Source organism: Ascidiella aspersa, chromosome 9 (assembly GCF_963924565.1).
Source record: "Ascidiella aspersa chromosome 9, kaAscAspe10.2, whole genome shotgun sequence".
In the NCBI taxonomy this organism is placed as follows: Eukaryota; Metazoa; Chordata; class Ascidiacea; order Phlebobranchia; family Ascidiidae; genus Ascidiella; species Ascidiella aspersa.
Genome location: NC_139455.1, coordinates 22,679,503 through 22,702,808, shown reverse-complemented (window position 1 = coordinate 22,702,808; position 23,306 = coordinate 22,679,503). Strand labels below are relative to the sequence as shown.

The window sequence follows — 23,306 nt, the reverse complement described above, 5'->3', positions numbered from 1 at the left end:
TTCCGGCCACTAAATGCCGATCCCATAGTTATAATATGCACACGTAGGCCTAGTACATTGTTGGTATTTCGAAAAACTATTTATGAAGTATTTTTAATGAACCAGCTTCATGGTACGTGACTTGGATCACGCCAGTCGAAGACAAATGTTGTCCACCTTTCTTAACGGCAGGAGTTCTGAAACTGGGGTACATGGACCCCTTGGGGATAGGTGAACTAGTTTTAGGGGGTCCATGAAGGCCTAATTAAAATATTAGTGTATTGTTTAAAAAAAGATTAATTATACAAAAGAAAAACATTTAATTGAAATAACGTTTAAAGACTAGGCTAAATGTAAAGGCAGGTTTTCAAGATCTACGTGAATGTTATTTATGACGTAAGTTGTGAAAACTTTATGCCGACCGGGGTCCACGTGAACCAAAATTTTTTTTTTTAGTCTTTCGTTGTAAAAAGTTTAAGAACGTCTGCTTTGAAGCATGGCTGATTGTTTAAAGTAATACTCTGTCTTTTTTTACTTCTAGGTTATTTTATGGGGTGCCTTAAGCTGCTAACCACAGTTTTAACGTGTCAAGGTATAATTGCAAGGAATGATGATTGGGGGGTTGAGGAAAGACGTGTAAAAATATAAAAAACGAAAACAAATCTTATTCGCCTTTTAATTTCAGAAAATATAGAAAAGCATCTGGCAATTGTTTTATATTGTTTAAAGATGTAAATTTTCAACCTTCTCTAAAGCAGCCTTTGAAAATTACGTCTCGAAGTCTAAAAAACATGTATGGCGTCAATACTTTTTTACGCCAAGGTATATTTGTTTTGGTTGGGATAACACAAAGCACTGTAACATTATACACATGTCCAGTATTGTGGCGAGCTGACGAACGCACGTACGTCGTCCGGTTGCTGATTGATCCCTAAGCCTCAGCAGTTAAAGTTCCGTGTCGGATTTCGTCAACACAAACCGATCTTTGCGATCGAGTATATAGGCTTTCTTAATAAAGAAGGAAATTGAAGACGGGCGATGAAAGCTTGAGGTGTTTATCCAACAGTAACGACTCGCAATAATAATTATGGAGAAATTTAAAGGCTGTAAACATCCAGGTTATCCAAACTTGTATAAATAGGTTTAGTTTAAGCACAAGTGTAGGCCGCATTGTTAGATAGCAAGGAGATAGAGGCTATGTTAAATGAGCAGCCAATTAGCCAAGTAACAACAAAATAAGTATTAACTGGGCAAGACGCTTATACTTAGCATTTTTTAAGAAGAAAGTTAAACATTTACAGTGCAGTAAAGTTGCCCAGCCTTTTCGTCTTGCGTTACTTCTTTTGAGTTCCAAATATGATCTTTGGCGTCTTCTGTCGTACGACTATATAGGTCACGATTATAGTTCTAAGAAATAATTTATGCAGTTGTTTGTAAGGCTACCGATAAAACAGTTGTAGGAACACGTGCTTAATCCAATTGATATAGCCCAACATCAATTCTTTAAATTTTGCATCAAGCTTTAAAATAAACAAAGATTACATAAAAAAATATTTCATGGTACGAGTTTTAGGTAAAATGTGTACCGGTAGTACAACATTAAAATAGGCTATTGTAACTTGTGCGTAAGTCATGTAAGTTGCCTTAATAATAAACAGTAACTTTTGCACATGTCAAGATAATCCTAAGGCTTGAACTACAACAAACAAACACAGCATTTATTTAGTCTTTAGTTGCTACTATCTAGATGCGGCGGGTAATTTATAAATAGAACCATTTCGATGTTTCGCGATAAGAACTGTTTAAACTTCTGGATGTCAGGAATCCCAGACGGACCAACTACGATGACGTCATTATCACCGAGTTGTTTCTGAATGACGTGTGGCCAGTTTTAAGCGGTCGGCAATTTTTTTAAACATTCGTTAAACTTTATTAAATCAAACGTTAATCTATACTTTATACCTTATCCCTTGTATTTTTTATAGGTCTTGGAAACAGTGACGTGCTTTAAATTGGTTTAACTTTTTTCCCGATTAATATTTCTTCTCCGTTTAATTTTTTTCAAATTATTTCTACTATTTGTGTTTACTGCCACGCTTATCAGCGCATTTTTAAAACGTATGATGTTATACATAAAATAATAATAATTGAATTAATCACATTAAGAAACTATGAGTTACATTCATTTTCCTAAATTGGTAGTTAGCCTATAACAAGAGCAAAACTAACACATTAAAACCTGTGACGCATAATACAGAAGCAAATGCCTGACTATATGGAATAAATGAATTTTGTTAGATGAGTTTCATCTGACGGGTTTTTCAAAATAGGTCTGAGAGAACTGGTCTGGCAAACTTGTCATGTAGATATATCTCAGAAAAAATTCGACCGCTTCAAGTTTTGCGAGTGAAAACAACCCAACTTTGAAAAAATGATGCCGGCTAAATTCAAAATTGGCCGTCGAACCTAATGTAATAAAAAGCGTTCCAGACAGAACGAATGTCAACCCGGGCTCTGTAAATATTTGCGATACGATGGAAAAAAAGGCTTTGTCGCTCGTATTTGGATTGATGGGATGGAATAGCATTGCGTAGGTCCGTATCGTCAGCAATCAGCCGATTTTCTTGTGTAAGTTATTTGTACTTGGTGCACCCCTGCTGAGTTATTCCTGTTCTGTTTAGGCAGAAGAGATCGTTTTGTTATATGGTGTGATGTGTTTAAAGGTTAAATTTATCACTCGGTCAGCAATTATTCTGCTGCATCAACGTTTGACAACGCAAATTTGCGTTTCACTTTTAGTGTATGGTTTAATAAAAAAGGGATTCTAATTTTAGTTTTTAGACTATATAAGCATTCTTTGAAGGATTGTTATGTCCGTGTTGAATGTAACGTTATTTACAACCTTGGACGTTTGTCTTCTAGTCTAATTAGGTAACAGGTTCGTAAATGTCCGTTCAATTTGCGGTAAACGTTTGCTAGCAGTCAACTGACATGTAACTTTTCCCAACCAGCAAGAGCCCGTACCACTTTAAGTTAAAAAAAAACTCAATCCGGGATAAGGAAACAGTTTTCACTAGAAATATTAGGCCTGATACCAAACTAAGCAAAACACAAAAGACTAGTTGAAAGTAAGCCTGGGGTACGACGAGATGCACCTGTTGGTTATTTTGGTCCATATCGCGCGGTCCACAAACAACAACAGATTCGTCGCGGGGCCATTAGGCCGCTTCGTGACGGCTCTGTGTGGGTATGTGACGTCATAGATACCTGTTGTGTGAACGCAGCAATCACAGCAGCGCGCAGTCGCGAGCGCCGTGAGAAGCATCTGGCCTTTGTTGGTGGAGGATGGCGGCCGAACAAAGCGGTTTATTTGTTTGCTAGGAATGCTAGTTTTCATAAGGCAGCTACCAGCACTTCGCCGAGCGCTTCTGTGAGAACCCAGGCTGGATGTGTGACGTCACCACTTGCTGAGCGCGCTTTGTTGCGTCGTAACAAATTAAGTAGATAAAAGGTTTGGCGAAATAGCGGCGCACCGCCGGGGACAGAATAGTGTGCTTCAGATTTTTAATTTAGAAATTCAAATGAGTTATACAGAAAGATTATTGCATTTAAGGGATCGTACCCATTAGCGATGGGGTGAAAATGTACATTAAATCGGCGGTCGGCAATCCATGGGCCTTTGATGACACACTCTGTCTCTTTTAATGAAAAAATCTGGCATGCAGCAAGCCTTGTAAAAACATTTTTTTTTGCTCTTTGCGCTCAGCTAATTTGGCTATGTAGTATAATATGGCCTTTAAAAGTTTTGTTTTGAATACCCGGTACTTAAGGGAATTTAGGATTTTACATTTTTAATGTAATCACATTACTGACTTTGCTGTAGGTATATCTTTATTTAGGTCACTTTTGTTGTTAACCTGTTCAAACGTATATTAACTGCATTAGTTGTGTTTTAAATATTCGCTTTGTTACGTCACAAGTCTGCACTGTTTCGAACATGAAGCGTCATAACTACGACATTTTCCGTCGCAGCGAGGCAGCTCGTCAGTCGAATAAACGGGCTCAGGCGAGACTTGCACGAAGGCTGAACGACGCTGGTGGTCTGGATGACGAGATGAGGTGAAACTTTTATTAACTTTTTGTTCGGTTTTTATAGTTCGGCTTGCAGTGGTTTTCTTGCTACACCCCTTTCAAATCACTAACCAATTCTCGCCCCACCTTCTAGAATTGCTTAAATAATAAAACCATAGTATTTTTTATATATATATTTTAAATTAACAGATAACACATTAACACAATACTAAAATGTAAGTTAGTTTTACATCTAACTTTGCAAAAAAATAAAATAACAGCAACACCTTTTCTCTATTTGAATTAGCATTCCCTTGGAACAGTTCTCGCACCCTCTTTTTGCGAGCACCCCTGGTTAAGAAACCCTGGTTTAGAGCGAAAACCGCTAAAGAATGAGAAGCCTTAAATTTGTTTTTCGCGGGTTAAGCAAATCACAGCGAAAGACCCAATCCCATCCCTCAACTATACATCCCTGTTAGGAATGTCCGATATAATCGGAGCCGATACCTGATGCTAAGTGATAATATCGTTAGTTGTTGTCCGATACTAGGGTGGTATCGGTGCCGATCCGATACCGCATTAATATAACAAATTTCAACCATCGTTTACGATCAAACGTAGCTATTCTACCTTGAAAGATAAATTTGTCAAAATTGGTAGGTTATTATTAACTAGATGTAACTAAACCTATGTAGGCTAAAGCAACATCTGTGAAAATATTCTAAAAAAAAAGTTTAAACGTTTTAATTTTATCGATTTGGCATGTTTAGGCGTAGTAGTGACGTCATTTGATATCGGATCGGATCTCGATACTTTTTATCCAAAATATCGGATATCGCTATAGAAATAAATTGTCAAGTAGCGGTCATTCCAAATCCCTGCTGTCCATAACTACTATAGCCCATGATCCATATTGTTTTTATTTTTATTTCTCGGTGATTTCCAAAGTAAGGTTTAAACTTTGTAACGTGTTTGTGCAAAAGTAAAGTACAGTATACACAAAACTTTTGCTAATATCCTGCTTGAAATAATATTTGTCATGATCTTTTCTTTAAAAAAACACACCCCTCACCCTTTAAAAAGGATGGAGAAACCGCACGAAAGCCTATTATTACTTAAGATTTGGAATGACGCCTTTCTGGTGAGACAGAAAACCGCTTTTGTTTGCTCAAAACCCGTCCAAGTACCTGGCGACAGCAAACAATAGAACAACAGGCGCTTTCCCTGCGTTATTAATCTGTGTGCTCACACGTATGTAATGTGCTATCCATACGCACCAGGGTTCTTATCTGATTATCTTTTAAACCGAAACTGGTATGTGGAAATCGCACTCGCACTTCTTACTTGCTTTTTATCTGCGCATCTAAGCCAGCCCGCAGGCCTTTCAAGTGTTCCCGTACATATTTTACTGAGGTGTTTTAATTTTGGTTTCAAAAACAGAGGCATGACTAGTTCGAACTAAAAATATGCTGGTTTTACTTTCTTACTATTTTAGTATATACTTTTCAGATATCACATGGCCCAGATGAAGCGCGAACAAATGATGTTAAAGCGCGAACTTCAAGGATTAAAACTCGAGTATTCGAAGATATCAAGCGAGGTCGACAAATCTAACGGTGGGGTAAACATATTCCGAATTTTAATTGTAAATAAAAATATATTTTGTGTGTATGTAAATCGTTGACTGTTCTAAATGTAAAAGTGTTGTAAATCAATTCGCTCTTACTTACTTGGGTTAAAAAAACCACTTACTTGTAAAATCAGAGTTAACTGCAGTTTCTCATTGTAGTGACAAAAAACTACATAGAACCAACTGTAAGTAACTCTTTGAAGTCAATACAAATTGACAGATAAATCGCAAAAATTTAGTTCTGAATAGTCGAAGCTAAATGTGGCCTAATCCCAATTGAGCCAATCCAAGGGCGCAAAAGGCATGTTTGGTTAACGCTGTCCGCACTGTGGCATTATGTGTGTGAAGATTTGTGCGGTGAAGGCAGCCAGACGCATCCGGGTTATTCGTGCACCTTGCTAGACATTTAGGCTGACAAGGTCACGAATTCAAAACTTTTTCTTTGCTAGCGCTTTTGCCTTTGTGTTCTATATCTTGTGTTGTAGCTATTAAAAATGCTATTTAAATAACACTTTTTTTTGTTGTTTTGCCATGGCAGGGGATCTCAAACATCTTTTATTGCGGACCGCCTAACAACTTCTGTTGTGTGTGTAGACCACTCTCAACATTTTTTATAGCTCACGTAATAAATCAATGTCACACAACACGCAAAACGGCCCAACAAAGACAAAATAAAATAAAATAAAGCCAAAATACATTCATAGAGAAGGTGCCAAAACGTTTTTTTCAAATAAACTCTTTAAAAAAACATCTCAGTTTTCAAATTATAAACCAAAATTTTAATTAGGCCTTCATGGACCCCTAAATACTAGTCCACGTACCCCCAAGGGGTTTGCTGACCCTAGCTTAAGAACCCCTGTCCTATAGTGTGAGTGTAATTGGCCATTTTGTCGGACGTATTTTTCTAATTTATTTTTGTACGTTGCTATCCATGCCGACAATATTTACTCTAATAAAATTACTTTCAACCAAAGCTAAAACCAAAGAGTGCAAAAGCTTAAATAAACAACTAATAAAAATATCCCAGGTGTCATCCATCTTCACGAGCCCCAATTCGACTCGGAGGATGAGCGCAAGGATAAGCACACGACAAAGACGGATTCTTCCGTGACTTTACCTTCCGCTCACGGTTACGGGCGGAACTACTTCGGCTACCAAAGCTCGCCAGGTTCCAACAAAAATCACGACAAATCTGTGAGGGAACTCGAAAAGTCGCTCAGGTAAGTCGACTTAGGAACATAACTGAAAAATCGAACTGAAAAAGGTTGGGAAGCACTGCTTTGGAGCATAATGGTTGGAGGGTGTAGCAAGACGTATAGTAAAAGTATCAAAGCCCATACAGAAGTAAAGAGCATTTCAAACGATGTTTGAAGATGAAAATGAATAAAGAGATATTCGAAACGTTCAAAATGATATCTTGTTGTGCAAGGGCTTTTATACGCTTACTATACGTCGTAAGCCGACATACTTTTTGGAAAAATCAATTATATTCACGTTCGTGACTTCTCGGCCTAATCCCGTCGAAATGAGTTTTACCAACTTCGTACTTCAACCCAATCCAGCACTTAACTTTATCACGAACACCGCCAATAGCAATCGGTTTACAACCTACGAACCTTATCCCTAAACCCTTAAAGGAACCGTCAGTTCGATTCCCAAAAGGCAATGTCAAAACGGCCTAACACAAAACAGCGGCGCCAATTCGTCCCATACCCTATTTCTGCTGTTTAAATGTAATTTATGCGATTTTGGACTTTTTATGGGTCAGGTCTTATTTCGTCGTTGAAAATATTGCTCAATTGCTGCTTTTACACTCGATATTTTAGGTAGCTTTGATGTAGATATTGTTGCTTGTCTTCTATTTACCAAACACCGAAAATTGGCCAATCCTTTGGTGAAATAAGACGATACGAAACCAGCAAACCTCCTAGACAAAGAATTTTCAAATTTTCGATGTCGCTGTGTGGCCTATTCATCGTGTTGTTGACAAGATGTCGTCAAGTCGCTACGACATTGGCTGTTCAAGTTTATGGGGCGCGCGGAAGCCAATGAATGCTTTACGAGTGTGTTGTGTTGTAATAAAAATATAAAATTGGGGTGAAAAGTGTAGCCGAAGTCCTCACTCGAAAGATCTAACATTCTATTTTTAAGATTATTTTCGGCTTTAAGGCAGACGATAGGAAAACCCTGATTTTTAAAATGCTCTGTCTTTGACTGAATGACTGCCCGACCTGTTTCTGGCGTCTAATTTCGCTCATCCCGCACATGTGGACATGGGTAGTTTTACTCCCGAGCATTCCAATTTAATAAAATTGAGCAAGCAGGATGGGCACTCCAGCAATCCTTTTTTGTCAAACGATAAACAATCAAGAAGAATTTTTCCAACTTACATTTTGATTCTCGTCCGGTAATACTGTATTCAAAACTACAAAGTTATCGAATGGTCTTTAATCAAACTATGACAATCAGAGCCACAAGATGTACCCAAGCTAATAATTCTTAATGCGGGGCGGTAAGAAAAATCACGAAAACATCAGGTCATGTTTTATTGTATTTTAGTATTTTCTACGCGAACGACAACTCTGATCCTGTGGGCGACCGCAAGCGAAAAAAGAAGTTGAAACAGCAGAAAAAACAGAACAAACAAATCCAGGAGAAGGTCGACACCTGGGCCAGTAACAACAAGCCAAGACGAAAATGTAAGTCTAATAGTTGTTGTGACGAAGCGGTGCATTTTGGGAAAGCGGTTTTGTTTGTGTGTGACGTCATGAATTGTTGAACGCGTAGTATTACGCCATCACATATGATAAGCAGGGAGTAGATAAAAAAGCAAAAAGGAAAAGAAAGCGTTGCGTGAAAAAGTGCCTTTACGTCACCATGTATTCAAGTGAATTTTATTAGACATATGAGGGTTGAAATAAAGTGTTTTTATCAAGCGTGTTTTTATAAAATTGGGTTATATATCTTCCATTTTGTATATAAAACAATTTGCTTTGCTAAACGTTGCGTTTTATGTCAGACGAATTTACCAATTTTAATAATTTAACCTTTAATGTTTATGACGGGGACTTGACTGGAGGCATGGCCTCTAATTATGACTTGACTGGGATTGACTTGTCGTTCATTCAAAAAAACTTGACTTGGATTTAAGTTATTTTAAAAACGACTTGAATTGGAAGTTGGAACCAAGTGTTTTTACACACGACTGGGACTTCAGTTATTACAAAATGACTTGTTCACAATCACAACACTGATAACAGCAGTGCATACAGCATTTTACAGTCACACATTTTTTTCGATAAGTTGTCCATATAATAACGCTGTATTTTACCTACTTTTGCGACCCACAGTTTCACTATCGGTGCCGCCCGATCTCCTTCACATGGAATTCCTCCGTCAAGAGTTCAGCGAAAACCAGCACCAGCAGCAGAATTCACCCGAACCGCAACAAAACAACTCCGTCCCTAGCAACCGGAGTGACGTCATGCCGCCCCATAGCAACGTCGTGCGGCTACCCGAAGTCGTGACGTCACGCAACAAGCAGGATGACGTCATCGATGCGGGCTATGAACTCGTTAAAGAGGAAGAGAACACGGAAAAGAAGGTTGGAATAGTGAAACCAGCATCAACGAATAAAGCTGAGGTAGTTTTCTTTTGGTAATCATATCGAATATTCCTAAAAGCGTTGAATCAATGACTTGACTTAACTTCAGTGCATTGAAGTCATTGTTTTCAAATTTCCTGATTTGTCGGAAGTTTTGGGCAAATTTTGACTTGAGTTGAAACTATAGTATTTTCATTAAGAAAATTGTATTTATAAAACTGGACTATTTATCTTAAATTTTGCCTAAAAACAATTTGCTTGTTAATTTTTTAGAGTTATTGCTTATAACCGGACAAGTTTTTTTATTAGTTATACGTTTTAGTTTTAATCAATCACTTTGGATTTGACTTGGTAAAATTATGACTTGACTTGGGAAACTAAAGACTCAACTTGTAGTTCATTTAAAAAGCTTTGAATTGGACTTTTTTTACAACACTGATTCCATAAAATTTAAAGAATTATAATCCTTCTGTAATCACACCAAGCAACTTTACCAATTAGTCTATAAGTTTATCTATCTAAATATTCGGGGGCAGTTTACTTTTCAATTTCATGAATGTGTCATGTTTTATTTTCGTTGTAGGTTGATGGCAAAAAAGTGCTGAAAGTGCTAAATGCTGAAGACTTGGTGTTTGACGCCAACATGTACGCCCCTGACGGAAGGTGGGTACAGTCGGTTTTTACAATTTTTTATAAACCTCCAGCTTTCTGCAGTATATTAAGTGGTTGCCAATGAACTAGTCACGCAAAACACTTATTTTGTTGGGTAATTTGTACCACCTTAAAACATTTTATTTAAAGTATACCAGAATAGAACAGATTTTGTGGTAATTTGGCTCTCTTATTTTCAAATTACACCAAATGGCGTTGATAAAACATATTATAGTTCAAGGTCCTAGAGTGTAGACCAGCGGTTCTCAACCAGTGGGCCATGGCTCACTGGTGGGCCATAAGAACATTTGAGGTGGGCCACAGACCAATTTAAGAAAGCTAGATTCAGTTTCATTTGTATCATTATATTTAATTTTACAGGAATAATGACTTGGGGAGGAATTAAAAACGAGTGTAAATTTATTGTTCAGCCGCAAGTATCTCACTAATGCACGGTTGAATAAATAATCTGTTTTGTTCTAAACCTATTTTAAAGTTTTTTCTTTCATAAAAATTCTATTGAGCCACAGAATTTTTTTGCAACGTAAATGGGCCACGAAAGAAAAAAGGTTGAGAACCACTGGTTTAGACCTTCCGTTTAAAAGAATACCAGTTAATCGCTAACTTATCGACTGCCTTCTTTCTTCTAACTAAAAACGTCTTCTACAATCTGTAAGATCCCATCATTTAAGCAACTTTCCAATATATTGTGGGATTCCCGACTACTGAAAGACAAGCGCGGTTTGGCTAACACGGGAATCTTCGTGACGTCATAAACTATTATCCCACAGTTAATTCACCACAGCAGAAGCGCTACAACTCCCATTCTGATTTTCATGGTTTGGGAGTTTGTGTTTTTGAATGTGACCAAAAACTTGACATTGCGTCATCTTGTAAAGACGACGCCATAATATTGCCGCAAATAAATTTGCAGGATATTAGCGGTTAAATCTGTACTGCTCAAGGGTGCCGATAGGAAATTGAGAATTTTTAAGAATCATCTGATTTTTGCTCAATTGGTAAGCATCTTGATACAACTATTTGTGTACGATTAGAGACGATTATATCAAATGACTCTTTCTTACATGTTTTAAGTTGATTATGTTGTTTCCGTTTCATTTATAGTGACATTTCAGTAAAATACTCAACGAAAATTACAGTCGGGGTGCCGAAAATCTACTTATTATTTGCGAGGGGTGCCGTAAGTCTTAAAGGTTGGTAATCACTGGGTTAACTATCAATATTAGCCTAACATACCAGTAGGCCTAAGCGCACTTCTACAACCATCAACATCATTCATAATTCCAAAGGACTAAATTCAGCCTTGCATATTCAGTCGTAGTCCTGCTTCATCCCTTAATTTATCCTGGTATTTTTATTCAGGTTACGAATGGTGCACCGGCTTCCCGATCCAACCAGAGCGTATGACGAAGCTCGTCGGGCGAGATACGTAAGGACTAAACACAAAAGGGAGTTCGAGAGGCAACTTTCGGTCAGCCAGGTGTTCAAGTAGCCTTCACGCACCAGTGGGCACAACGACGTCACTGCTATTGCGAGGCCAACAATTTAAAAGACGCAGTACTTGCTGTGACGCAACAATGATTCCGACAATGTATTTATACTGCCACCTAGTGGACAGCAACTTTATGGGGCCGTGCTTCTATCTTCTATGTTTAGAACTTTAGTGCATTACAAAAGTTTTGAAATATTATAACTAGTTTCCCAGGTAATTTAGATTTAAGCCGCTTTGCAAAAAATATATTAAAACGAGACCCTTTCGTCGAAAAATTCTTGTCTAGTTGCATTTTATTATTTTCAAAAGCCTTCTAGTTGCATTTTATATTTTTCAAAAGCGTAATAAAAGCCATTCTATATTTGAAATCGCATACTGGTGTTATGCTAGCTTGGTTTAAAACAGAACTCTTGTTCGCCGGTGCCAGGATTAAAACAAAAAGTGCGAAAGCCAAAACGATCAACAACAGTAATAATTTGAATTAATAAATATCTATTTTTGCATACAATTGTTTTATTTAATATTAGCTAAAAATGTACTGGGGACTAATTGCGCAAAAAACGTTCGTGTTTATTGTCTTTCAAACAATTAAGCTACTCACTTTTGTCTACACAAGTGAAACAAATAAACCTTTGTACCTCCTGGTTTTATTTTATGTAAAACTTGTTGAGCCTTCGGCTTAAAAAATAGCCTACCTAAAATTTGCAAGACTAAAAAGAATCTCTATTTTGTTATTTTGCATAAACACACCGGTTGTCCTATATTTAAAAATAAGATTACTAGAAGTCTAGTTGGTAAACCATGATTTGTATGATCCGCGCTTCTGTCCTATTGGTCAAACACAAAACGCTTTTTACAATTTTTTTATTGCATACGCAAATCGCAGCCAGGCCGTTTTGAGCCAGCCTTGAAATGCAGCCTTAAGAAGACACAGGGCCAGTGGTTTAACTGTCTCCTGCCTCCAGGGCTCGCTTGAAGGAAGCCTTCTTCTGCTTGACTCTGTCCATGCGCTGAGCGCGTGACATCTTGGCTCGGTTCCACCTGGAGACAATGGTCGGATTTAAAGGATTCATTTGGTTGAATTGAAGCGGAATATACTCCCAACAAACAAATGTCGTGACAAGACCAGGTTAAAAACTTAGGTACATCAAGGCGCAAGATTAAAAGTATATCAGGTAAACAAAAAATAGCTGTAAAATTACTAAGATTTTTTTTTGAAGTTACAAATTTGGTTAGAACAACCTACACACTGATACCTGTGATTTACAAAGTCTTCATAACTACATAGCAATTTAGACGAGCTCTTTCAAAGTATTTTTATCTGATGTATAAGTTTTTTAACACTAGAATTACCGGTGCGGTCATTTTGACCATTTTTGATTTTCAATCGTTTATATCTCCGCTTAGCTAACTGTTAGAATATTGAAACTTCCTAACTTTTTTTAAGTCTAGGTCACGTTTTGGTATGCAAATTTTTAGTTTATTAGAATAAGCACAGTATGAGATAGGAATCGATTTACCTTAAATTACAAAGCAAATTCTAATTCCTCCACGAATTATATCGCCTTAAACGATAGCTATTTGTGTTGCTATTTTTTTTAAACAACCATGGAACAATTGCTGCAGTAGCTGCTAACAGTTAATCACATGTTAGTTCATAATTTTGACTCAACAATTCTTATCTAAATTCTATGGTTGATGGAAGCAGAAAGCGAAAGTAATTCCAACCTAATGTCAATTGTCAACAAAATAAAACTGCAAAAATGTGTTGTGGTTGCTGTACATTAGATTCCGGATAGTGTATAACTTGTGTGAAACTTTAAAGTGTAGATTGCGCTAAGCGCTACTAATTTTTTTATATTTTTTTATTTTTTTTATTTATTATACAAACGGTCATTTTGACTGCTCGCGGTAATTCTAGGTGTGTTTACCGCGCGGTAATTCTAGTGTTAATAAATATAATAAATGGATACTACATTAAAATTTAAACAAAGATCACACCTCTTCTTGGCGACTTGTTTGTCGGGCTTAGGTTTGGGAGTTGGGTCCTCGCGGATAGCAGCGTGGCACTTGGTGTACATTTCCTCAATCTTGTCTGCCTGAACACCATTCTTGATGAACTGGGAGAACTGAAAAGAAAGAAAATTGATAAGCTTAATGCCCAAACAAATCTCATTAGTAGGAATGTCCCATAATAACAGACAGAAACCCGGGCACAGATACCAACTTAAAATACAAACTTCAGCGATGATGTACGAGCCAATGCAGCGAATCAATCATGAAAGGTAAATTTAGCCAACTAAATGTCTTATCAAAGTTTTGGCTTTGCAAGCCATAAAAACAAATATCGCCTATTATACTTGTTTAATCATGGTATTGGCGTAACAAGGTGCACTCTCGCGATAAATGAAAATATCAAATAATGGACATTCCTATTCAGTAGTATTACTCTTAAAAAAACAAATAGTAGGCAGCAGATATAACATGTCAATATAATCTAGTAAAAAAAATGATACTGAATATTACAGAAAAGACCCGAACCCTAAGGAATAATATAATTCATCAAAAAGTAAACAAAGTATTTTTAGCATAAGAAAATTTAAACAGAAAAAAAAAAATAATTGTGATTATTAATTTCCCGCTTAATATAGATTTTGTTAACAAATTAAACTTTGAATGAATCATCATGAAAAAGACAAAAAGATAATTTGGAATAAAAACCTTTACAGCAGTGATAATAAATCGCTTAGCTGCAGTTTAGTGTTCATTTATCATAACACTAAAATACCACAAACCAACACATACCTGACGTTTGAAAGCATCCTCGTCATCAGCTTCAAGGTTCTTCATGTAATTAGCCACATGTTGGCCGAAGATGTGGTTACGGTGGACCTCTGCACTGAATTCCTTCGATTCAGAGTCGTAACCTACACAAGGAATGTTGTATTGAAATCAACTGTAAAGCCTTTACATTTGTTATAAATGTTTTGAACAAAAAGTGTTAACTCACACTAAGAGAAGGGATGGGCAGTTATGTTGCACAGGGATCACATTAAAATATGAAGCGTCAGACATAAAAAACACAGTTCGTTCAAAGGGACGGCGTAAAGCTTCTAAAAATCAAACGGACGGGTACCGTTACTAACACAAGGGCAAGACATCAGGTGCCGACCAAGATTGACATAACTATGCTAAACTACTGTTAAGTTTTTACCTGGGAACCTCTTGTTGGAGTGAGGAATGTCCAGACCACCATCGACCGCTCCCTTCATGGCACCGAAGATTCTTGCCCCAGTGGTGGTACGGGCAAGACCGATGTCCAAATAAGCTCTGAAAAAACAAACAGACGGATCTCAATAAGGCCAGGTGGTTTGCAAATAACATACTTACTGAATACTCTTGGACAAGGAATTTTAAACTAGTTTTTGCAGGGACCACTATATCTTGTTAGATAGCTATGGACCCCCATGCAGACAATAGGAGGCATGTATAAAAATCTGACAGAAATGGTTTACTGACCAGATATAAAGTGCCAATTTACTGTTTACATAGGTTCTTTAAACAAAACAATACATATAAATTACCAAAAGTATTACCTCACAAAGCAACCCTGCGGGGCCCTCAGATAGGTATTTATAGCCCTTTAAAAGATCCGCCTTAGATTGACAGTTAATAATATTGAAATCCCTCTTTTACCTGAAAGCTCCAGGCTGTCCGTCAATATCTTCCACACTGAAGTCATCACCATCGACTTCTGTTTGACCTTCATAGATCTTGTCCAAGCCAAACTTATTTAACAGCTGCAAATTACAGAAAGGTAAAAATTAGAACTGAGATAATATGAGCTCCAGATTTTTTTTTAATTTTTATTTTATTGGTACTTTTTTGTTGCACTAGCAATTCTTTGTGCGAAATAGTTTAGGTGGGGTCAAATTTATTAGACATTTGGGTTTGAGGAAAGCAGCTCATTGTGAAAGAGCATGTGATACAAACTGGAGTAGGATGCACACTGTGCAAATTTCTTGTTTTAAAGTCTGTTTCGTTATACAAGTCCTGATATAAACACATATAGAACACTACACCAGACCTGATAGCATTGTGGACAGCTTTTTTTTGCCACAAAATCAGACAAGATAATGTAATACATTGGCCAGAAAGGCAAATAATTTAAGAAAAATCATTACAAAGGGCACAACAAACTTCGTAAGATGGCATCACTTTCGCAAGCACTTGGGAACGATTTTAGGTGGAAAGACCAAGAATGCAAAGGGTGACTGGTAGGGATGTTCAAAGTAGAATCCCAGGGGATTCTAGAACTTTAGGTTTCAAATTTAGAATATTAAATCCTAGTATATTTGTTTTAAATTAAAACCTTTTATTTGTTTGGGGGAAAGAATTAATCTTAATATCAGGGCCCAAGGTCACAGCAATAAATCGCAAAACAATTTGCTAACATGTGTATTGTGTATATTTTAATAAAAAAAAATAATAATCTCCCAATTGTTTAACATTCTCAACAACTGTTATTTAAAGCAGTTGTGTAAACTGCGACCTATTTACTTACTCTGCGGGCGAGCAGCAGACCAGTGCAGTAAGCAGCAGCATAGTTGGTTAACCCGACCTTAACTCCGTACCTTGGAAGCTCGTGGGCATAAGCAGCGCAAATTACCACGTCTCCTTCAATACGAGCATACGCTATCTGAAAAAAAAAAAACGGCTTATAACATCTTCCTACTTAAGCACTAAGATATCAACTTACAAATGTCACTGGTTTGCATTTCTGAAAGCAGGCGGTTATTTTAGGATAAAAACCAAACGTTCATACAAAATAAATCAACAACTTTAAACAAACATTTTTTAGATCTCTGGTTTACATAAATTTACTTTGGCGCTGAAATAGAATCCTACTACATTTTCGTACGGAAGGTTATATTGCTAACATTGTTTGGGTTATGGTGAGAGTTGGCAATTGGGTCCGGTTGAGGTAAAATATTTTTATTATATTTATTTTGGCGCTCCCATTAATTTAGAACCTTGAAAGCAACGCAAAAAAACTATCTACAAATATCGCAACGCACATTATTTAGGTTACGGTGCAGGTTAGCGTTTGTCAAGCACTATTATTAACCAATAAAAAGAGCCCTTTGTTTCATCCTTGCAATTTCAATTTTGATAGCTTGTTTCGTTGCTGTAAAAAAAGTGGTAGAACTCCAGACCAGTGCCCAAAATAGCCGAGCTGCCTATAACAACATATTCCATACCTGAGTAACAATGTCCTTGTTTGTAAATCTGACGATCATGCGATACTTAGGGCTGTTGTACTTGTTCTTATCTTGTACGACAAGACGCTTCCTCGCATAGTAATCGGTTTTGCCTTCACGGCGTCGCCGAAACTTAACTTGGTAGCGCTTGAAGTAAGCCTTGTTTTTTACAACTTTCACAAAACCCTGAAAACGAAATCAGAAGCTTATTAGGATGATTTTGTCAAAGAAAATGTTAGTTTTTATAAAGACAAGAAAGAAAGTTGAACTACATTTAAGCGTAATAGTCAATAAGGAAATAACTATTGATTTTACAGTACAGCTTTAGCTTTATAGTATGGACATCGTGAACAGATCCGAACTATGATTCAATATGTTGTGAAAATATTTCCTTTAATTTGTTCACGTTCTTTAAATATGGAGGTTTGGCAAAAAATTAGGCTTAAGCTTTATCCGTCTAAATCGCTAAACTCTGGCATATTTTGTTCACGTCAGCCTCGTTAGTAGCTCAACAAGTATCCATTAAAGCTTTATCAAAGCAGCCTTGTCTTTGACGTACCATGTCAGAGCGATAAATAGGTTTTCACATGGACACAATTCCAGGTAGCCTCGGTCTTGGGGTTGATTCCGAAAAAGAATCGAAACGTTTTCTTTCGTTCAATTTGTCATGCGTAAAGAGGGCGCAAGAGAGCTTTAATTTTTTATTCGGGGTCATACACTTAAACGCAATAATTGTAACAATAGATCACAAACTAGACCACTGCTGCTTAGCCAAACAGAACCTATTACTCGAAGTTTTTTCTTAATATTTTTTATAAAATATGCTATTTGTGATTTCGCTTGAACAAAAATAACGGAGTATCTCTACTTTTTTACACATGATTTATTACTAGTTTACTGGTGAATTTATCCTACTTATAGTTTTAAAAAAAATAAGGTACCACAACCAAGCTTTTATTTCAAACAGTTTAAAGTGCACATATAAAATCCAACACATACAAAGTTTTCACTTCCACTAACATTAGAAGGATTGTCATTTATATAATTAAGGCATTCTAGTTATACATTTGTAAAGGTATATCGGAATGAATATTATATTTGGTCGAAATAAACAGAGATACATAAATGTACAGTGTATCATACAAACAAATTTAAACTAACAACAAAAATTACCAGTTTATAAGTGTAAAAATTGATAGGCCTTCAATTGGTGCTTTCAAACCTTTTTGAAAGAGACCCAAATACCAAAAATAAACTAGCGTCCAAAGGCTTGACAGTGCCCCATATAACCCTACTCATTTTAATTAAAAAAAAACGAATAAAGAAAACTAGTGTGCTGACGCAATAAGGTTTGCTCTGCCCACCTAAGGTTGAGAAAGCACTTTTAAAGAAACAATAGAACAAACACAGTTCGAGTATGTGGTTGTGGCTTGAGTACCAGGGTAACAACCGTACCAGTAATGTTATAATGTTAAGAAATATTTGAACAAGATAAGAATCCGGATAAAATCGGGCTTCCGTCGCCAAAATATTGAAGGGTTTATATAAAATGTCAAACAAAAGAAATGGCCTTCTTATACGGAATTATCAAACCGGTATGTAAAGAAGCTGATACATACAAATTTATACACGTTTTTATAAAACTAATAACAAGTTCTAATGACCGTAATATAAAAAAATAACAACAGTTACAACATTCCGCTGGTAATGTGTAAAACGTCAGTCAAGAAATGTTAAAATGTAAGGCACCAGTATTTACTAATAAGTTAACAAAAACAGATACAGATATATGAATGGCATTAAATGTGTGGTTGAAACTCAGGTAAAAATGCCCGAAAGAACAATTGCAGTTTCTGCACCATAAAAAACAATTTCATCTAAACTCGCATTTACAAAGTGCAATAGGGATGTAAAATAATTTGGAAATAAGCAAGAGAAAGAAATGCGAAAGAAAAAAGAGAATATATATTTGAAGTTTTCTATAAACAAGGGACACAATAAAGCCAGAATACAGTTAGATCAAAGTCGTTTGTTTGAAATAGAACATCAACCAAAATAGTTATATTTTGAGAAAATTTTGTTTAAAAGTATTAAACAGTAGGGCGCCGTTATATATATGAATAAGTTGAAGATACAGGCATTCGGTCAAAAAAAAATTAGGAATCAGGTTTGGTTTTTTCATACATGGTTTGGGCGATGTTGAAGATGTATTGAATTTCTGGACGCTTTTCTGGATCCGGATTAATGCACATTGCCACGAGGCTTCGAAGCTGAAGTAAAAGACAATTTTTAGTGGACTTTTCTATATACAAATATTCTAATTCTGTAATAAATAAATAAAACTGTGGTTTGTTTAAAAACTGAGCCTCAGAAAAACCCAAATATACAGAAAATTTAAAAACATTTTCTTTCCTACACAAGTGATGGCACAGAACTGTTTCATGTAGTATGACAGTTAAAATTGTAACATATTTTTAAAGTTGTTTGCCTTTACTTACAAAGCGAAAAAACTTACTTCATCGGAATATATATCGGCAGGCAGTGGTGGATATTCGCAACTTTCAATTTTCTTGCACAGGGCGTAAAGATTCATCTTGTCCCCGTAAAATGGTGACTGGAGTGCTGCCATCTCATACAACAGACATCCAAGAGACCAAATGTCAGAGCGAAAGTTGTAGCCGTTTTCGTGGATCCTTTCCGGGGACATGTAGTATGGTGTGCCCACTATTGTTAAAGGTAATTAACTGACAATGTGGAATTGATATATTTCCAGAAATGCCAAGGCTACTGTATCTCATTAATATTTGAACAAAGGGTTAAAAATTTACAAAGTGTAATATGCCATTTATTATTTAGCGCCTTATTATTCAGCAATATGAATTTCAAAATGAATTGTAACTGACCTTACAAAAAAAATTGACTAAGCAATACTACACACTATATGGTCAAGTTATAATTTAAAAGACCTGACAACCTAAACATGAAACATTAATGCAAAAAAACACAGCCTTTGAATAGTCAAAAGATTGAATTTTTTGACAATGGGATGTTGAAAAAAGTATGATAAATACGAACATACCCAAGCTTTGTGCAAAACTTGTCTTTGATGAGAAGTACCGCCCTAGTCCGAGATCTCCAAGTTTAACAATTCCTTGGGCAGTTATGAACACGTTGGCTGGCTTGATATCTCTGTGCATTACTCTGTAAATATTTGGGCTCAATAAATATTAGCTATTGGTTTTGAAAGTGTTTACTTAAATTTCTCAAAAAGACAGAAGGAAATATGTTGGGTAAGCAGAAAGCTAAAATACAGAATGTTTTTTAAATAACAATATGTATTACACAATAAAATTGCTGTTGATTTTTATGTTCATGAGTGTTATGGGTATTACATGACAACAACAGAATTAAGCATTTAAAAAAAAACTTGTTTGTACACTTTAAAATTTATAATTCAACAATCGGGATCATTTATGCAGAAAAAATTTTTTTGTTTGTATTTGCCATTAAAATAAAAACAAATATTTTAATGTGTTGCTGTTTTTCAACACATATAAGCTAAAACATTCCTAAACAAAACCTTATGCGGGGAGTTAGGTTCCGTAACTCAACTAATCAATGGATTAAGTGCTTTTGTCTCTAATTTTAACAATAGACACTTCAACCTGTTAACACCAACCATCCTCAGTAGATCTATGAAAACTCTTCCTTACAGTTTGACTCTGTTTTACTAATTAAAATTCCCATATAGAATTAAATAGAAATGGATTAGATATGCAATATTCATTTATAACTGACCATGAATACTAACCAGATGTCAATCAAATGCAAATTTAAATCTTTGTTGGTAAACAGAAATCTGTTGTGATGGAAATTTCTTGTTACGCAAATAAACCAGAGATGTGCAAATACTTTTATGTTTTATCAATTATTATTTTAGACCATAGGTGTTTGCTACAGTATATAGGTATAGACCTTGCACATATACAATATGTAATCAACTACATCTGGTAATACATTTATGTACAAACCTAATATATATAATAAAAAGATATCTCCTTGCCCTTGACATGTAATTGACAACAATGACTTCAAATGGGAACAAATATTTTATTTGACTCATTTAAATTAAGAGACTGACGATGCCTTATTTTGTGGCTTAATTTTTTTCTCTTTTAATAGACTATAATTTATAAATGTCTGATTTGATTTGTACAGGAAAGTCTAAAGAATATTTTTTATGTACAAAATATGCTTGGTTGGACTCTTTAGCTGCATTTGAAATAAAAAACATTGTAATATATAGGACATATTATATTAGCACATTAGGCAAAGTCTTATAAATGCAAACTATTTAAACTACCTTCTTGAATGCATGTGAGCCACGGCAGATGACAGCTGGACAAAGTATTTCCAAATGGTTCGTTCTGGAATCAGACGCTTTTGCTTTTTAAAATGCTGGTGAAAAAAAATGGAAAATATAAGCAAATAAAAGGCAAATTAGGGTTTAACACATGCAAAATAAAATAACAAATGGCATGCCAAGCAAAATTCACGAGGGTAAATGACAAAATGTTAACTTCATCCATATTTTTAGATTATATTATGTCACAATGTATCAACTATAAAATGTTGTTCAGTATGTCATATTTGCAACTGCTTTGCTGTAATATAAAATAAATCAAATACATTATAATCAAGATTATGATGCTAAATATTTTTTTCACTAAACGTGCTCAACTAATGTAAAAATCACACAACAAAAATTGACTTGAAAACAAAATCACCTTGATCATACGACTTAGATCTCCAGCGTCAGCAAGTTCAAGAACAATATTTAACTCATTGTCTTCAATAAATGATGCGAGATAACAGATCACATTGCTGTGATTCAATTGCTAAAGAGAGAAAGACTTTTTGTTATGCGTATCATTATATTTTCTGGTATCCTTTGTCACATGTAAATAAACCTAATAAGAAATCAGACACATTTTTTCTTTAAATTTTAAATAAACTGCCATTCAAATAAAATAAAAATTCTAAACTTATTTATAAATATGATTATTCGTAATTTGGATCATATTTGTCTGGCAACGAGTTTTGGGTCTCAAAGTATATTTATTGATGTACAAAAAATACAAAAGTTTACACAAACCTTAAGCAAATCAAAGTCACCAAATTGAATAATTTTTATTTAGTGTCAAAAACAGAAACCCTATTGAATCTATTTCATGAATTCTATTTTTAACTACAGGAACCAATGTATATTTTGTAGGTACATTTAAAGCCTGCCCACAGATTTTTTTTTAAAGGGTGTGTTTATTGACCAAAGATAGAAAGTTTTAACTACACAAACCTTAAGCAAATCAATTTCCTTAATACAATCTTGCCTTGCTTTGGCATCCATCATCTCAAATATCTAGCAAATTAAATAAAGGTTAATACAAAAGAAAAAGTAATCCTAACCATACAAAATTCTAAACATATTTTTACTTCAAGCAGTAGCTTCATACCTAAGAAGTAAACATGAATACATTTACTTAAAAAGTTTGCCATTTTGCAGTTACCTTAACTTTTTTCAATGCAACCAGCTTGTTGTCCAGCAAACAAACAGCTCGATATACTTCGCTGAACTGCCCTTTTCCGATTTTTCTTTCAATGTGATAGTTGTGTAGTGTGTTGTATCCCATTTCATGATTTAAATTTGCCTGTTGTGCCTCCATTTTGTCTTTGTGATAACTTTTTACACAGGACTTAATTGTGGATCAGCAGAACTCGGCTATATAAAAGTTCAACAAAAATGATTAGTTGATTTCTGTTACAGAATTTGGAATGTCAAAACACACAGCTTATAATTAGAATATAAGCAAAGTTTATCTAAAAACATCAATCTAGCTCCATCTGTTTGCAATGTGGAAAACACTTTTGGCGCTGGTCTAAAATCCTACCAATTTTTTACAGTAATAAACTAGTTGGGATCAGATGGGTCAAGTATTTTTATAATTATTTTCCCAGTTTGCTATTTCAATTTTAACGACTGGTCTTGTTACTGTACTGTACCTAAAAAATATGGTCGTATAGGATTCTAGACAAACTTCTCGTACATTCTCAAATATAGTTCTCCTACAGTCGCAGACATAGTTTCTTCTACAGTCGCAGATATATCCTACAGTCGCAGATATTCACTTATTTATGACAAGTAAATCAACACTTATGTGAATAAAACCGCAAACACTTTTCTCTTCACCTTAGCCAAATCTCAATGACGCTCTTGCGCTAACACCAATATGACAAATAGCATTGAACAAGAACGATGATCGGTCATAAAACGAATTTTTTTAAGTTTTATTTAGAAGTATCTGCTTTAAATTTAGGTTTTGCAAAACCAAACCTATTGTTTATTCTTAAACAAATTTACCTAGAATTGTTAAGGTAGTCTGCAAAGCAAAACACTACTTCTTCTAATCAATAATTTTCACTTCAACATGCCGGTGTCCAAATAGTGACAGCTGTATTTACCGAAATAACACCATCTAGCTCTGAAAATATCTTCTGCAACTTAATATAACAAAAAAAAAATGCGGCAACATTTTCCCG

General features: G+C 35.5%; 3 protein-coding genes across 4 annotated transcripts; 1 reads left to right on the top strand and 2 right to left on the bottom strand.

The window, feature by feature from the left end:
• The first annotated feature begins 1,716 nt into the window (after nucleotides 1–1,716).
• LOC146133644 (uncharacterized) lies at nucleotides 1,717–11,986 on the top strand. 2 transcript variants are annotated; one of them, XM_083397302.1, is made up of 8 exons: nucleotides 1,717–1,877; nucleotides 4,012–4,098; nucleotides 5,560–5,666; nucleotides 6,708–6,900; nucleotides 8,240–8,379; nucleotides 9,031–9,323; nucleotides 9,868–9,947; nucleotides 11,319–11,986. In XM_083397302.1, the coding sequence occupies exons 2-8, from the start codon at nucleotides 4,094–4,096 to the stop codon at nucleotides 11,446–11,448; spliced, it is 948 nt and encodes a 315-aa protein (XP_083253428.1). In that variant the 5' UTR covers nucleotides 1,717–1,877; nucleotides 4,012–4,093; the 3' UTR covers nucleotides 11,449–11,986. The 2 variants fall into 2 exon arrangements, with proteins under 2 accessions (XP_083253428.1, XP_083253427.1); XM_083397301.1 differs by lacking the exon at nucleotides 1,717–1,877 and having other exon boundaries at nucleotides 3,772–4,098.
• A 309-nt stretch (nucleotides 11,987–12,295) lies between these two features.
• On the bottom strand, nucleotides 12,296–17,347 carry LOC146133643 (large ribosomal subunit protein uL18-like). The gene is made up of 8 exons (XM_083396642.1): nucleotides 17,269–17,347; nucleotides 16,710–16,895; nucleotides 16,013–16,147; nucleotides 15,145–15,248; nucleotides 14,663–14,778; nucleotides 14,254–14,375; nucleotides 13,450–13,577; nucleotides 12,296–12,489 (listed from the first exon to the last, which is right to left on the bottom strand). Exons 1-8 carry the CDS (start codon nucleotides 17,269–17,271, stop codon nucleotides 12,393–12,395), a joined length of 891 nt encoding a protein of 296 aa, XP_083252768.1. The 5' UTR covers nucleotides 17,272–17,347; the 3' UTR covers nucleotides 12,296–12,392.
• A 295-nt stretch (nucleotides 17,348–17,642) lies between these two features.
• Nucleotides 17,643–22,911, bottom strand: LOC146133642 (serine/threonine-protein kinase Nek7-like). Its single transcript, XM_083396506.1, has 8 exons — nucleotides 22,770–22,911; nucleotides 22,277–22,488; nucleotides 22,066–22,128; nucleotides 21,497–21,607; nucleotides 21,073–21,167; nucleotides 19,789–19,910; nucleotides 19,225–19,433; nucleotides 17,643–18,979 (listed from the first exon to the last, which is right to left on the bottom strand). The coding sequence occupies exons 2-8, from the start codon at nucleotides 22,430–22,432 to the stop codon at nucleotides 18,866–18,868; spliced, it is 870 nt and encodes a 289-aa protein (XP_083252632.1). The 5' UTR covers nucleotides 22,433–22,488; nucleotides 22,770–22,911; the 3' UTR covers nucleotides 17,643–18,865.
• Nucleotides 22,912–23,306: the final 395 nt, after the last annotated feature.

Coding starts and splice junctions, on each gene's coding strand:
- LOC146133644 (XM_083397301.1), top strand. CDS start 3,977: ATGAAGCGTCATAACTACGACATTTTCCGTCGCAGCGAGGCAGCTCGT. Junction 5,667..6,707: donor CGAGGTCGACAAATCTAACG/GTGGGGTAAACA, acceptor AAAATATCCCAG/GTGTCATCCATCTTCACGAG. Junction 9,948..11,318: donor ATGTACGCCCCTGACGGAAG/GTGGGTACAGTC, acceptor ATTTTTATTCAG/GTTACGAATGGTGCACCGGC.
- LOC146133643 (XM_083396642.1), bottom strand. Junction 15,249..16,012: donor GTCTGCTGCTCGCCCGCAGA/GTAAGTAAATAG, acceptor TGTAATTTGCAG/CTGTTAAATAAGTTTGGCTT. Junction 13,578..14,253: donor AGGATGCTTTCAAACGTCAG/GTATGTGTTGGT, acceptor CTTTCTTTTCAG/TTCTCCCAGTTCATCAAGAA.
- LOC146133642 (XM_083396506.1), bottom strand. CDS start 22,432: ATGGAGGCACAACAGGCAAATTTAAATCATGAAATGGGATACAACACA. Junction 21,168..21,496: donor ATCTAAGTCGTATGATCAAG/GTGATTTTGTTT, acceptor TTTTTTCACCAG/CATTTTAAAAAGCAAAAGCG. Junction 19,434..19,788: donor AAGTTTTGCACAAAGCTTGG/GTATGTTCGTAT, acceptor CTTTAACAATAG/TGGGCACACCATACTACATG.